The 14,380-nt window shown below is 49.9% G+C and overlaps 1 protein-coding gene and 1 long non-coding RNA gene across 4 annotated transcripts in view; both read right to left on the reverse strand.

The window, feature by feature from the left end:
- Window positions 1-173: 173 nt before the first annotated feature.
- Oamb (Octopamine receptor in mushroom bodies) lies at window positions 174-10,127 on the reverse strand. 3 transcript variants are annotated; one of them, XM_076902589.1, is made up of 10 exons: window positions 9,937-10,127; window positions 8,382-8,710; window positions 5,657-5,794; window positions 5,134-5,232; window positions 4,919-5,046; window positions 2,795-2,932; window positions 2,069-2,351; window positions 1,367-1,528; window positions 891-1,201; window positions 174-496 (listed from the first exon to the last, which is right to left on the reverse strand). In XM_076902589.1, exons 2-10 carry the CDS (start codon window positions 8,640-8,642, stop codon window positions 379-381), a joined length of 1,638 nt encoding a protein of 545 aa, XP_076758704.1. In that variant the 5' UTR covers window positions 8,643-8,710; window positions 9,937-10,127; the 3' UTR covers window positions 174-378. The 3 variants fall into 3 exon arrangements, with proteins under 3 accessions (XP_076758704.1, XP_076758703.1, XP_076758702.1); XM_076902588.1 differs by having other exon boundaries at window positions 9,819-10,127; XM_076902587.1 differs by lacking the exon at window positions 9,937-10,127 and having other exon boundaries at window positions 8,382-9,473.
- Window positions 10,128-12,543: 2,416 nt separating this feature from the next.
- Window positions 12,544-14,380, reverse strand: part of LOC143428019 (uncharacterized) — a 45,323-nt gene continuing 43,486 nt past the window's right edge. The window contains exon 3 of the long non-coding RNA XR_013102386.1: window positions 12,544-12,784. This is a non-coding gene — a long non-coding RNA (uncharacterized LOC143428019). The remainder of the gene's footprint in view (window positions 12,785-14,380) is intronic.

Below are 14,380 nucleotides of genomic sequence, written 5' to 3' on the forward strand. Positions count from 1 at the left end.
AACTTTGGATCGTTAACTCCGCCCTCGTCCGTTCATTTCCCCCGTATCTCCTCGCAACGCCCGGTATCCTCTACTCCTGGACGCGGAGGCTCGCCTTCCGTTTCTCGAGCTACGACTAGTTTGAGCGGATTCGTTCCTCGTAATACGCCTCCGCGTCGGACGCGACCAGCGGAACGAAATAAGACACCGATTAGAAGCTCGACTGTTTTACCACGAGTCCGACGCGAACGGGACGATCGATCGTGCTCGATTGCGCGGCACGGATCGCCTCGCGGAACAAGTTGCGCGGTGCCCGCCCCCTCAGAAGGACTGGATCCTCACTTTCGAGGTCCTCGGGTCGAAGGTGACGCGCTGAGCGCCACACCTGGCGCGCTACAGTCATCTCGACTCGCTCTGCGAGTGGACCGTTGGCTCCGAGCTGGGATCGTGGTCCGAGTCGTCGATCGACGCGCCCTGCTGGGGCACCTGCATCGAGTAGCTGGGACTCCGGTCGTTTCTGCGAGCAGACGGAGGTCTGGCTTGTAGCTGATGGATTCTGACGCTGCGTGGAAACGCGTGAGAGATGGGACCAGAGGAGGAGAGAGTTTCGTTCGAGGTCTGTTAACGGAGTCATTCGATGGACACTTAGTTTGCTTAGAGTAGGATATATAGCGACGAGGAAGACTCGAGGAGGATGCTGCGACGCTGTCGTTGGTGAACGTAGAGTTTCGATTTGTCTGAACACTGAAGACATTAGTCTACTGGATCGTAGACGAGGATAAGGGATTCGAGTTCATGTTTGGATAAATGGCGAGGAATTTCGAAGCGTTGGATGAAATGTTAATGGAAGCCGCGCGAGAAGCGACGCTTCTCGCGTTGACGTTCTCGAGGCGATGTCAAGCGGCGCTCACCTCATCGCTAATTGGCTCCCATCGCTGCCGCGTCTCAAAGTGTTCGCGCGCCGCTTGCAGAAGCACTTGCAGATGATCCTCTTGAACGCGAACCGGAAGTCCTTGCTGAACAGCGCGTAGATGCACGGGTTGATCGCCGAGTTGCAGTAGCCCAGCCAGAACAGCACGCTAAACACCGTGCGGTGGATGCAGTTCGGGCAGAACGCGCGCACCAGGTACATCGTGAAGAACGGAAGCCAGCAGAGGATGAACCCGCCCACGATTATGCCCAGCGTCTTCGCCGCCTTCGTCTCCATGCGAAATCTTTTCACCTGCTCGTCCACAATCACGTATCTTAATATCTATTTTTTTTTCTATTAGAATTCTTCCTGCTTTATACCAAAAAGAGTATTTCGTACAATAAAGACAGTGAAAAATTAAAGAAACCCTTTCTCAGCGAGCTGAATTCGACTTTGAACTACAAAACGATGCGATACCTGGGCTTTGATATTCCTCTTGCCCATTTTCATCACCCTGGGCTTCTCCTCGGTGCCCTGAGTGAGCTCTCGCAGCGAAACGTCGTCCCCAATCATTTGATTCTCGCAGCTGTTCCGTCTGCTGGGCCTCCTGGTGCTGTCTACCCTGTTGACGCCGCTCACCTGTCGCGAATGCATCGAGCCAACGTTTTAACGACACCGTTCCCTCTCGTTGAACACGCGAACGTGTCAACCCCGAGACTTTACGATTTCACGGCTCGTAAACCCGACCGTAAAATCGAGTTTTCCGCCGCTGTTAGCGGGGATTCTGCCGCGGATCGTATTGATTCCACGATCAGGGGGTTGAGGGATGTTCAACGGGTTCCTTTCGCGAGGACAGACTACGAGATACCCCACCAGGGATTAATTATGAATTTTAAGGTAACGACGCGTGGATCCTGTCTCTTGCGGTCGAGTAGCTTGTCCATAGTCGCGGATCTCGAGGCTCTCGTAGCCGCTGATGCATATTCATCGAGGTCTGTAAACGTCCCAGGGTCGCCTCGTTCGCGCGACGCGATTTACATTTCGGATAATTTCATTGCAAGCCAGAGGAGAGAAACGATTATAATCATCGACAAGAAGCATCCGTTTGACTATTCGTCGATTCGAGAATAAAAAGAATCGAAACCACGTCGCCCTGCGAATCGAGGATCGACGAATTACCTTGAGATGGGTGCTTTTGGGAGTGGGGCATAGTTGACTGTGCGTCTGCCCGTTGCTGTAGTGCACGGACGTTTGGGAGCACCTCGAGGGCGTCCTCTCGAGGGTGTTACACTTGGTATTCAACGTCTCCGTGCTTGGATACGAGACCGAGATCTTGATCTTCTCCCTTTTCACCGAGCTACGGCTATTCGACTCCGGGCTCCTGGGGCTACCGTTGTTGCTGCCGTTGTGGAGGCTCCCGCGACCTCTGTGGATCCTCAAGGTCAACCTCTGTTCGTCGAATCTATGGAAAAGATCCTCGAGAATATTCTCAGCCTCTTAATTCAACGATCGATCGTTCGAACTTATCGCCAACAGAATGGTTCTTGAAAATTGTTCAGTTTCAAAACGATTTCAGCTAAACGATGACTTAAACTCCCTCTAATTTTAGGGGTAATACGTTATATATGTCACCACGACTTACAATCGACTCAAAGGAACAGAGTAGCGAGAACGATGAAACTGGTAAAGAGAAACCGTCTCGAAGCTGGTCTGAGACGCGCGAAGAAAGCAACGGGGCGACCGACAAAAGCAACCCCTTTCGACGAGCTCGTTAAAAACCCAGGGGAGAACGCGCGACGATCGACGCTGGCTTCGAAACGATCGAAAAGGATTCCCTGCGACAATACCTCTGCCACGACCGTCTTCTCCTACCCCTTCGCGTTCGTGCAAACAGTTTGCGTTTACCTGGATCCGAGCATCTTCGAGCCCTTTGTCGTGCGGAAGCCTTGATTAATCGCCTTCGTTGTCGAGACGGCCGCGTTGTAGATCCGCCAGTAGAAAAACAGCATCACCAGCATCGGTATGTAGAAGGAGCCGAGGGCGCTGGAAAATGACACGTTTTTAATGCCACTGCAGGCGGTGGTGGAGGAGCATTGTGACGGGTAGGAAGGGTGGAAGCGTCGGGTGAAGAGGGATAATTTCGTTCCACGCGAAGAGGAGGGTGCTGTCCCTCGCCTCACCCTCGGGGCGGTTCTCGAACGGAGCGGATCGCGTTTAATGGAGCCACCTGTTAAGTTCCTCTTTTCGTTACGTCTCGTTTCACCTCTTCGGCTCGATGGAATTCATTCTGAAGCAATCTTGTTTTTTCTTTCCTTTCCTCTCCTTGTTTCTTAATTAAGTCGTCGCTGTTATTTTCGTTCGAATGGAATTATATTTTCAGGAGGCGCGCTTCGAAGCTCGAACAGCGAACGGAGCCGGTGAATCGCGTTTAAGAAATTTCAGAGATTTCATTTAACGATTTTGCATACGTTTCGATTCGAGGAGAGACACCACCGTTACGTTTCTAAAGGGAATCCAGCACACTCGAGATCGACGGCGATAATTTCGAACGGACGTGTTCCATTAAACAAATTATTTTCCACGGGCTCGGTTTACGACGTGCTCGTTGAAAGATCGCGACTGAATCGGAGAGATTATACAGAGGGGAAGGACGTCAGCACGGAAAGAGGCGGACGGCGTGGCGTTCATTGAATTTCAGCCTCGCTTTGACGTATCTTTTTCTATACGCGGCAAGATACGAAACGGTCGGCCGGCTCGGTTCGCAGATAGCCTTGTAAACTTCGTGTCTACGGATAAAGCTGCTGTTTGTCTACAGTATTGCGCTTTGTATCAGATAAGGGATCAACTTCTGTCCCTTTGTTGACACTGGCACAATAGACACTGATGAATAGAGAGCGTTTTATCTTCTATCTACCGATCGCCCCTGCGACGACGCCGGAAAAACGGGACGAACGTCGGCTATGAAATTTCGTGCCGCTGCATCTGATAGCGGCGGACATTATGAACAGCCGATCTGGAAAGTCGTGTACACGTACGCACGCTTTGTAACGGCGAAATCAATTTTTATACGTTTCGAATATTCCACCTACGTTTCTGCGATTTCATAACTTCGTACGATTCCCGTACGATTGGAGTATAAAAAAAAAAAGCAAAGTTTTGGCAAATACCTGGGAAATTGAATGCCGGGCGAGTAACAAATACTCGAGCACGAAAATACGTTCCGACGGGAACAAAAAAACGCTCGATTCCCCGTGTAATAACCACGCCATTTTTCTCTCGCATCGCTGCATCGATCGCGCGTCCATGTTGATACATCGCCCCGTTGTATCCGCTTCCGTTCGACGCGTGCTCCGCGAGAAAGGAACCCCTCTCGCGAGAAACAAGCAAACGCGGAGGACGACGAAAACGGGAACTGAAATATCGCGGGCAAAGTGAAAATGATAACGCATCGAGGCGGGTGCGATCGTAAATCCGGCAGCGCGCACGGATGGAACATTAACCGTCTACTCAGTGGTTGATTTAGATGCAACGTCGGGGCATAAACCGGCGCGGATTGATGCGGAAGCCGATCGCGATAACACGGTAAGAATAGACGCGGCGCTTGCCAGAAATTCGGATCCTCCTCCTCTCTCGTTTCCATCCCCTCGACGTCCTAATGATTCCTGTTTTCGCGGCGAACCGTGCCTGCTGCGGCTCGATTACGCGAATAATTTAGATTCGCCGTGTTTCGCGCGTGCGATTTAACTGCCAGGGATGTTTGTCGCGACAACTTCCGTCGAGAAAGTTAACTCGTCCGAAAATTTGAACTTCCGGATGTCGAGATGGAACGACTTTGAAGTAACACTGTTCCTCGACTTCTAAAATGTACAAGATCGAGATGTCGAGACGCTGAGACCACGTGGAACCATAGAATTTGATTTCTTATTTAATTTCCTACTGGTACCCGAAATTTCTAAAAAACATCTCGATCCAGAGGATTGAAGAAGCGTTCAGAATTACTCTCTCGTTATTCTTCCACTTTTTACTCACCTGTAGACGACGTAGCCGGCGTCGTTGGTAAGCTCGCAGATCCACGGACACGGTTTTATCGGGACCAAGATGGTGGTGGTGTTGAAGGGGCCGTTCTGAGCGTACGTCACGTTGTACGTGGGGTGAGACTGTGGAACGAGGGTGAGAAAGTAGAGAGAGAGAGAGAGAGAGACCGTGTAACGAGCGGACAAACTGTCGACAGTGCTAATAGTTACCCGTTTGTCTTTCCAGCCGACCAGGGGTGGGAAGCAGATGACGAAGCTCATGATCCAGACGGTGGCGACCAGCAGCCTAGCTCTTCTCGGTGACATGATCTGGATTAGAAGGATAGAACCAAATTATCGACTCATGAATTGATGGAACGAGCGTGTGAAGAAAAAAAGGCATGTTCGATAGGAATTTACATCGTGGCTTAACTCGACAATTTTCATCGATTGGAATTATTAATCCATCAAAGACAGGGGATGTAAAAAATATTTTATCGATGCGAAATTGTATGGAAATATAATCGGGAAATTTTAGTAACCGTGAAATCGCTTTGGAATTTTCAATAAAAACAGAAACGATGTATGGAGTGGAGGAACGCGCGCAGGATATTCGAATGGAAAAGAGAGAGAGATGAGGAGAGAAAGAGGCAGGACATGGAGAAAGCGGAGAGACAAATAGCTTCATCGAGCGTTCTCCGGCTTGTAGGTACACCTGTTCCGTGAAATCGAATAATCGGTAAATGGTACTTGCCTGAGGATAACTGACTGGCCTGGTTACCGCTAAGTATCTATCCAGGCTGATGGCGCACAAATTCAATATCGACGCGGTGCACATCCACACGTCCACGGCCAGCCAGACGGAACACCATAGATCACCGAATATCCAGACCTTCGAAGGGTGAAAGTCGCTGATTAGTCACTGATTAGTCGCGGAATGGTCACTGCGTTCCCTCTCGTTTCGAAATAGAAACTTGTCAGCTTTTCGAAAAAAGGTACATCTCGCAGTAAACGCGAGCAAGATTGAACGAAAAAAATCGTAAAATCCGTAATGTTTCTCCGCTCGTACGATTTGTATTCGATCCTGGCGCGTATGAATTTCTCACGACCCGATGGCTTTATGGTTTGCCGTTATTCGTTCCCGTTCTTTCCGTTTCGCAGTAGGCTGAGTTATACAGTCCACGCTACTGGATCCACGTCTCAACGATACGTCCTCCGCGCGGAGCAATTCCTTCATCCATCTCCCATTCACCGTTTCAATCTCGTCTAGGTCTCGAGCACCGAAACCAATACCCTCCGCGTATATCCCATCGACGAGGTAAGCTGACTCGAGAAAGTTGCCCGGTATCGCTGAGGTAAACACGAATTTGCGTTAGCGAGCCTTCCGTCTGGCTCTATCGAACGGCTCGCGTTTATATTTCGATGATATTCGAAGATAAAACGCGTCGTCCAAAGGCTTCATTTTATGCGTCGACGATGGGACATAAATTTCGATTCGAACCGCCGTTCGAACGCGTCCACCATATCAACGGCCATTCGCGAGGAACGTCGTCGAAGGATCGTTTCGATCGACGACGCGAGAGTCGAGCGCCACCCCCGCGGACTCAATTACCGGAAGTCCATCAGCCAACCATTATCGCGAGCGTTTCCAGAGAAATTATACGGTGCGAAGACGGGAACTCGCGACGACACGTCGATCGAGGGGCTCGCGACGCGTTTGTTACGCATAATGCGAGCCGCATGAGTGCGCGCAGCAGGTGCAAAACCGAGGGGGTTGATAAGGGGGTTGTGCGAGGGACCGTACGCGCGCTGGTGGCCGCTGCAACCACCTGTTTCGAATTGGCCACGACTCCTGTCCGCGCCGTTGTTCGATTCGATTATTCAACCCACCCCTGCAACCCTTCCGCCCCCTAATAACGCGCGTTTGTTATTAATACCGACCGCTGCAATATTTGGAGATAACCGTGGCACGATGCTGCAATAACATCTACTCTTCGTTCGTCATGGGGTAGTCGTAATTGGACTCACTGCTCGTGTTTCGTATCGATTACACGTGCTTCCGGTTTGTTTCGACGCGGAACGAGCATCGTTGCCTCCGCTCGGGGTTCAGGTTTAGGGGTTGATGCCATCGGATTCAGCGTTTGCGTTCGTTAATACCGCTGCGTGTTGGCGCTAATTAATTTCGCGATCGTTCGCCATTGATCGTTCCACGGTAATTAAGCTTGGAATCTTTATTGCCTTCGCGCGAGCACGGTAATCGATGAATCGATCGATGGTACGAGTTAATTATTGCAACCCCAGCAGGAAGAGTTTCTCTCCGTGTTATTTCATTACGCGAATTACGCCTCTCGAGCGTGAAAAAGCAACTTTGGTCTGTCGTACCAGACGCAACGATCTTCCCAGAGATTTCCAACCCATCCCATCGCGGAGAAACGTTCATCTTCCCCAGACGGAACCACGGAGGCCAGCCAGGAAGAAACCAAGGACGAAAGCCAGCAAACTGTTGCGCCTAACCCACCCCTCGACCGTGGTTATTTCGCTCGCACGGTTTTTGCCACGAATTCTTCGACCCTCGCGATGGTGCCACGTTGAATACATCGAGTCCACCGAGCGCAGGCTGCTCTAATAACCGGGATAATTGTCCACGGATATTTTTAGACCAACCTTCTCGCGCGAACAATAAACGCAGGGGGATAAATAGTTTCTCTCGTCGTAAGTGTTTCGTGTTTTTAGTCGCAGTCTCGAGGACGATTTCGTTGTCACGCGAGAGATAAAGGGGTGATTTTCTCTGGTCCCTTCTCTGACGTATGCTCTCGCTTCGTTGATTAATTTGAGGGGTAGTTTCGTGCGTGAAAAAACTGCAGAGGAATTTTCTTGTTTTCTCATAAAACTTGTTGTTTCGATTTCTGTTTAATTTATGTAGTATCTTCTCTTTAATTCTCTGAAGATCGACAGGGAACCGCGGAACGTGGCACGAACGTTTACCGGTTTCCGCCTCGATATTCCGCACGTCGCGAAGTTTCGAATTTACGCCGCAGGTTGGCTCGTTGGAGAGCACTGGAAACTCCAGGACTCGTTGTAGGAACTCGCCAACTCATCGTCGTCGCTCCGCCTCGATTGACGCCATTATACTCGTCTCCTTCCGCGAACCGGGAAAAACGACCGAAACCAGGGGTGGGTGGGCGAGAAACAGAGGGGGATGATCGATTGGTGGGTGATTCACGGAACGGACGAGAGATCAAAGGGTGACACACGCGGTACGAGAGTCGTTGGCGAACGATGAAAAATCGCGGTGCAAAGCCGCCGTTTCCGACTCGCTTTCAAAGGTCTCGTCCCTTTTCATTCGATCTCCATACCTTGCACACCCAAAAAAACCTACTAAAGTCACACAAAATTATTTACATCGAACGAGACCTACATATCTTTCAGAAACTATGGAAAAAATAGAAAAAGAGGAAGAAAAACCGTGATCTTCTCACCTTGAAGACCTCCCAAGTGGCGCTGAAGGGCAGCACCGCCAGGCCAACCATCAGATCGGCGACTGCCAGGCTAACGATGAACATATTCGTGACGTTACGCAGCTTGCTGGTGTGATGGACGGCCAGGATCACCAGCACGTTGCCCAGAACGACCATCACGTTGACGATCGCGAGCACGATCAGTGTAACCAGGATCAACGGGCTGGACCACTCGACGCGATCGTACAGGGCGGCGCATGCGGTCGCGTTCAGCTCTCGCATTTTAGTTGGCAAGCTGTCGCGCCGCGTCCTCTCGAACCACCACGGACCACCACGGGCTGGTTGGAGCCCTGAACAAGGGCCCACGAACGACTTTACTACGAGTAAGCCACGCGTAAGCCCGGGCCTCCATCGCGACGCGCGAGATACGATCGATCGGTCACCGTCTTCCGATCATCGCTCGTTCCAAGCCGATATTCATCGTTCCTTGCGCGAGCTTCGATCGATTCTCCTCGATTTCGATCGGCTGTTCTTAATATTTCGAGAGGTTTGAGAATTCTTCAATTTTTTTTTTCTTTTTTTTGCTTTTTACGGGTGATCGGATGCTTTGAAAGAGGGTTAGTGAAGGGAGGAATCGTGGGTCCTCGTTTTATGTCTCTTCAGTCGTGTTTGATCTTTCGAGGGCACGCTATCGTTTCGTTTCTTGCGAGATTGGTTCAATTTTTAAGCGATTAATTGGACAGAGAGGGTTAACGTCGAAAGGGGAAGAATCGCAGGCGCCCCTTTTATCTTTCCTCGGTCCCGTTTGATCTTTCGATTCTTTAATTATTGGCTACTTTGGGGAACGGTGTTAGCGCTGGGGATGAATGCTTCGCCTTCCTTCGAGCTTCCCCTGTTCTTTCGGGATCGATTTAATTTTTAATTAGGGACTGATTATTCGGTGCTTTAAGCGTTCGAGCTTGAAGAGGAGGAGGTACCTCCAGTTGCGATACTTCGTTCTCTGTTCAGGAGGACTCGTAATTTGTTATTTCTTTTGTATCGAAATTAATTAGAGGTTAATTATTGAATGCGTCGGGTGAGTGTGTTCCTCTACTGTTTTCAATTTGTTACGCATTCCTTCGATGTGTGTCGTGTTATTTTTCCTTACTTCGCTTCCGTTCGTTTAATTAGCGACCGATTGATAGTTGGATGTTGGAAAAATATAATTATCGAAAGCAGAGGAACGACGAGTCCGCGGGTGTGATCCTTTCGGTATTTTAATTCACTCGAATCGCGGGAATTTTCCCAAATTTTTTCTTAAATGTTACGTTCGTGTGCGCTTACGTCCTCTCGTTAACAACAATAAAACGATAGTCCGTTGAAGAACCGTCTGCCGTCAATATTTAACGCAAATCTCGTTTCCCTGACAGGTTGTCGCAAGAAAGTACGGTTAAAGCCGTTTCCGTCCTCGGGATTTACCATTGAACCCCTAACGGAACTTCCTTCGACGGGTATCCCGACCCGTTCCACCCTTCCCTTGACGATCGCGCAGTTTCCTCTTCGTTCTTCGACGCTGATCTCCCCTATTGTCTCTCACCTCGTTCAGCTCGTTCAGGCTCGTCCAGTTGGCTAGTTCCGCGCGCGACCCACCCTACCGATCCCCAGCTGTAAACGGATCAGCCTGTCGCCATTTACAGGATCGGCTCTGATCGATCGATTTAATTACCTCCTACTGTTTCGACCAGGGAATTCCCTTAATGGAACCGTTCCGCTCCCTTGTCCGGCTGTTTTTTCTGCTTTTTGTCTTTCTAACGAGAACAGGGAACCGCGCAAGGTCCGCTCGTCGAGGACTCACTGCAAGTCGATGAAAGGAACTCGCGACCGGAAGTCGAGCATAAGAAACTCCGTTCACTTTACACCGTTTCACATCCTCAGAATTCACCTCGCGTAACTTTAATTCACAGGAGGCAGAACAAACACAGTCACTCGTTCAATTATTCAGGTTCGACGGGCAAAGTCGACCGGAAGTCGTTCGATGTTCACTTCGCGATCACCAACAGCGAGCGCGCCGGAGGCACACTCTCGCGGTAAAATTCAAATTTTTCCTCGCTCCAAGTTCGAACGCGAATAAATTACAGCCGCTGCTACTTAGCGGACGCGTTCGAACGCTGGGCTGGAAAAAAAGAAGGTGGGCGGAGGGGGTGAAAGTTCCATCGACGGCCTCGAACCCTTTCAAATTGAAATTCTACCCCAGGCCCGCCCTCTCCTCGACTTTTCCACTTCGAGCGCGACTCCGGTACAATTATTCCATCGACTTTTCATCCAGTGCCTCCCTCTTCGACGCTAATTCCTCCGACCAACCCCCCGCGACCCCCTCCAGATCGACTTTTCCACGCCTCGAACGCTTTAACAAGCTCCCCGCTTAAGTTTCATCGCCCTTCGTCGAAGGAATCACTGATTCTCGGTTGGCTCCTCGAGTTTTCTTCCCCTCTTTCAACCGCCGGACGTCCACTTCCGGTGCACCCTGTCCGGCAAGTCGTTCATCGTACGCCTCCAAGGGAACACGAGCGCCCCATTGGCCTGTCGTGATTTTATCGTGGCCAGAAAGCGGTTGGGCCACGCTGACGTTTCTGGTTTCGACGTCCACCCTTGGCCACCCTCATATTTCCAACGTATCGAGCGCCTTCGTTTGGTCTGTGTATTTGGTACGGTTCTACGTGCAGTTCCTTTTACGATCTCGGTTCCTCTCTTTTAACGCGGAATTGATTTCCACTGATCAACTTGATTCACGTCAGCAGCAGTTCAAACTTCAATTTCTTATTTACTATATGCTAGAGTTTCGTAATTATTTTTGTTTTCTATCAATAGTTTCACTGATTAGGAACAATTAGTATTCGTAGGATTTTATTAGCGATTAACCTTCACCACTACTGTCGTCGAAATCGATCACCTCCGATGTCCATTTCTATCGAAAGTATTCTTTTACTGGCAGAGAACGCTTGGTGTTCACAAATATTAATATTATTATAATTCTGTTATCGTTTCCTGATATTTTCTTCCCTCGAACGGTGATTCCGTCCGAGGAATAACATTTATGATAGCCGGAGGAATTTTAAATCAATAATCCCCCACCGTACGAAATTTCCAAAGCTATTTTTCCGACTGAAAAAAAGTTGCCAACCTTCCTTATTACTCTTTCAACTTCCTCCTCGAGTTCCTTCGCTCAGTTACCGAGCTACGGCTAATTTTATTCAATCAATCCTTGTTTAAACTTCAACAGGATGCGAAAGCTCGACGATTACTCGAGCGTTCCGAGCGGCGCCGCTTTTATCGTTGCTCCCAGCGAGAATCCGGTCCATCGTTCTTGTTTCAAGGCGAACTGGCCACGTTTCTGGTTACCGTTTCGCCGGTTTCACGGCGTGTTTCGACGTCAGCGACGGTAAACTCGTCTCCTCGGTGCTTTTCCGCGCGAATTTCACGGCTCCCCGGCCACGCGTCCGGGAATTCCTCAGCTCCTTCCGGGTCCGTCGCGAGCTCGCGCGTCTTTTCGCCGCGGAGAACCCGTAAATCTACTCTTCCAGCGAATCCACCGTTCCCAGCGCGGCGTCCTCTCGTCTGGCTAACTTTTCAAGCTCCTCGAAAGCTCTCAGCGTGATCGTCGAGTCCACGAATTCCTGCTAATAAATTATTCTCCCTCGTGATTCTCGGTCGGATCGCTGGCTATTTAGGAAACGCCAGACCGTCCTCGCGACGACCGCTCGAACGGGAATTCTCGATTCGACGCTATCCCACCGTGTCTCAATTAAACGTAACGATCGAGCGAAACCTTCGAGCGGCAATTTCGACTGCGCCCCGACAAAGGTTTCCTCGTTAATTTCATCACAACCATTCGAAAAATCGAAAACGCGTGCCACGATTCGATGTTTAACAGCGTTTATTTTATTGCTCGGAGAATATCGACGTCAGTTCTTCTGGCGTTCGAAGCGTCGAACGGAAATTTCGCAGAACCGAACATCCAGCATCCAGCACGACCAGGTGTCCCTCGAAGAACGACTCCTATTGGGCGACGTTCCCCGCGTAACGATCGATAGCCGCGTAGTTTACAATCGCGAGGCGTACTCCGCTTCCCAGCCTCGACTTCCGGTACCAGCGATCACTGAACACCCGCACGCGTGCACGCGAAGACGCGTTCTTGCTTCTCGCGAGGCTCGCCTGAGAGATCACGGCCAGGATCGATGATTTGGATCTCGAGGGTGTCCTCTTCTGCGCGGGGAGGCGACTCGACGATCGACTAAATGATCTTCCGACACTTGGCGCGATGCGTGTACCTCAGCAGTCTGAAACGCGTCTCCTCCTCGATGCGCTTTGCTCGCATTATTTCGTGGGGACCAGCGGCTCTTCCGGTGCTGCCTTCGCGTGGGACCACGTTGCGGGGGTGTCTTCGTCTGGAAAATAAATGGCGATACAAAGTGAGCCAATGAATATACCATGAAACCGTATAGCAACTGATATTTAACACGTTCACGCCGGGGCGAAAATCTACGTTTCTCCGCGTGAGGCGGGACTGTCTCATCGCGTTAAGCTTCGTGGGGCGGGGCAATATCGTTGCGAATTTGAACTCGCTTATTGCGAAGGTAAAATTATCTTTTCTTCTACAGAGGCGGTTAGAATATATTTGAATTTTTGCCCTTATAAATAATAGATAAAATGGATCTGGAGGAAAGTGGTTCGTCTGAAGAAACGACTAATTTTCTGAAAACGCGTGACCCACCGGTGGGTCACGCCGCCCCACGGAGCAGTCAAGTGTGACCCACCGGTGGGTCACGCCGCCCCACGGAACAGTCAAGTGTGACCCACCGGTGGGTCACGCCGGCGTGAACGTGTTAATTACGATTATGGATACGTTGAAATACAATTTTTTTTTAGGAATTAAAATGGTTCCATGTATCAATCTTTTAATTAATCCAGACGAGACGGGCACAAGTAACTGAAATTCGTACAAATATTAAAATGAAACGCGGTGTGTCGGAACGAGGGAACATTTAAAGCGAGTGAAAGAGAAACGGGAAATTGTGAAAAATCCGAGAGTGACCGGGTCTACGTTCCGCCATAATTCGAACGAATTGTTTTGAGGACCAGCCCAGCGTGCAGCCAGCGGTCGAAGGATGATTTCGTTTCACGCGGCAACCGGAAACAGCGCTGGGAAAATGGACAAGGATCGGTGAAATGCGAATTCACGCGAGGCTGAGCTCGACGAATTAAGGCACGCCATTTTCGTTCACCGGTGTATGTCCAGCTTTTGTCTTCACGACCACTTTTCTTCGTTCCCCGCGCCACACCAGCCCTCTGGCTTCGTTCGACCGCGTTGACGAAAATCGTCGACGCGATTGCGCTCAAAAGATAATACCCTCTCCGTCCCTTTGCCCTTTTTTTTTTTATCTCGCGATTGAAAACGGCCCGTTTTCACGTGATTAAAAACAGTCGATCCGAACTGGTTTTATTTAATCGACTGTTTCATTCGAATCGAGCGCCGTCGCTCCAATTTTGATCGTAAATGGGATAAATTGATTGCTTTTGAGTCCATTGCGATCTTTTTTTTCGTTGAGAATCCTCGCGACAACACGTAAATTGAACGAGAAATGTCGTCTGACCGAACGCGGATCTATTCTACTTGCACCTTTCATAGGTTAGCGTCGCATTGCAATTGCGCTGCAAAAATTGCGCCATCTTGTGCATTACGAACCCATTAAAATCAAAATTTCCAATCCAACATACAGAATATGTATTTTTCATTCTCCGTAGACAATTTTTTTTAATAAAAATACAGAAACGTGTGACAAAATTCATCGCTGTGTTACAAACCTCCCCCCATTTCCCAGCAGGGATTCCGCGTTAAAATCGCGAGTCGATTCACGGGAGCGACTCGGAATCATTCGACCGGGAATAAAAGCTGGGCTGAAAACTGGAAAAATCCCAGGACAGATCGTTATCCGTGTAAATCCGTGATTCCATCCGCGCTCGTCGCGTTTCTCACCCCCCGT

Source organism: Xylocopa sonorina, chromosome 10 (assembly GCF_050948175.1).
Source record: "Xylocopa sonorina isolate GNS202 chromosome 10, iyXylSono1_principal, whole genome shotgun sequence".
In the NCBI taxonomy this organism is placed as follows: domain Eukaryota; kingdom Metazoa; phylum Arthropoda; class Insecta; order Hymenoptera; family Apidae; genus Xylocopa; species Xylocopa sonorina.

Coding starts and splice junctions, on each gene's coding strand:
- Oamb (XM_076902589.1), bottom strand. CDS start 8,642: ATGCGAGAGCTGAACGCGACCGCATGCGCCGCCCTGTACGATCGCGTC. Junction 5,795..8,381: donor CCACTTGGGAGGTCTTCAAG/GTGAGAAGATCA, acceptor CACCCTTCGAAG/GTCTGGATATTCGGTGATCT. Junction 2,352..2,794: donor TCGAAGATGCTCGGATCCAG/GTAAACGCAAAC, acceptor TCTTTTCCATAG/ATTCGACGAACAGAGGTTGA.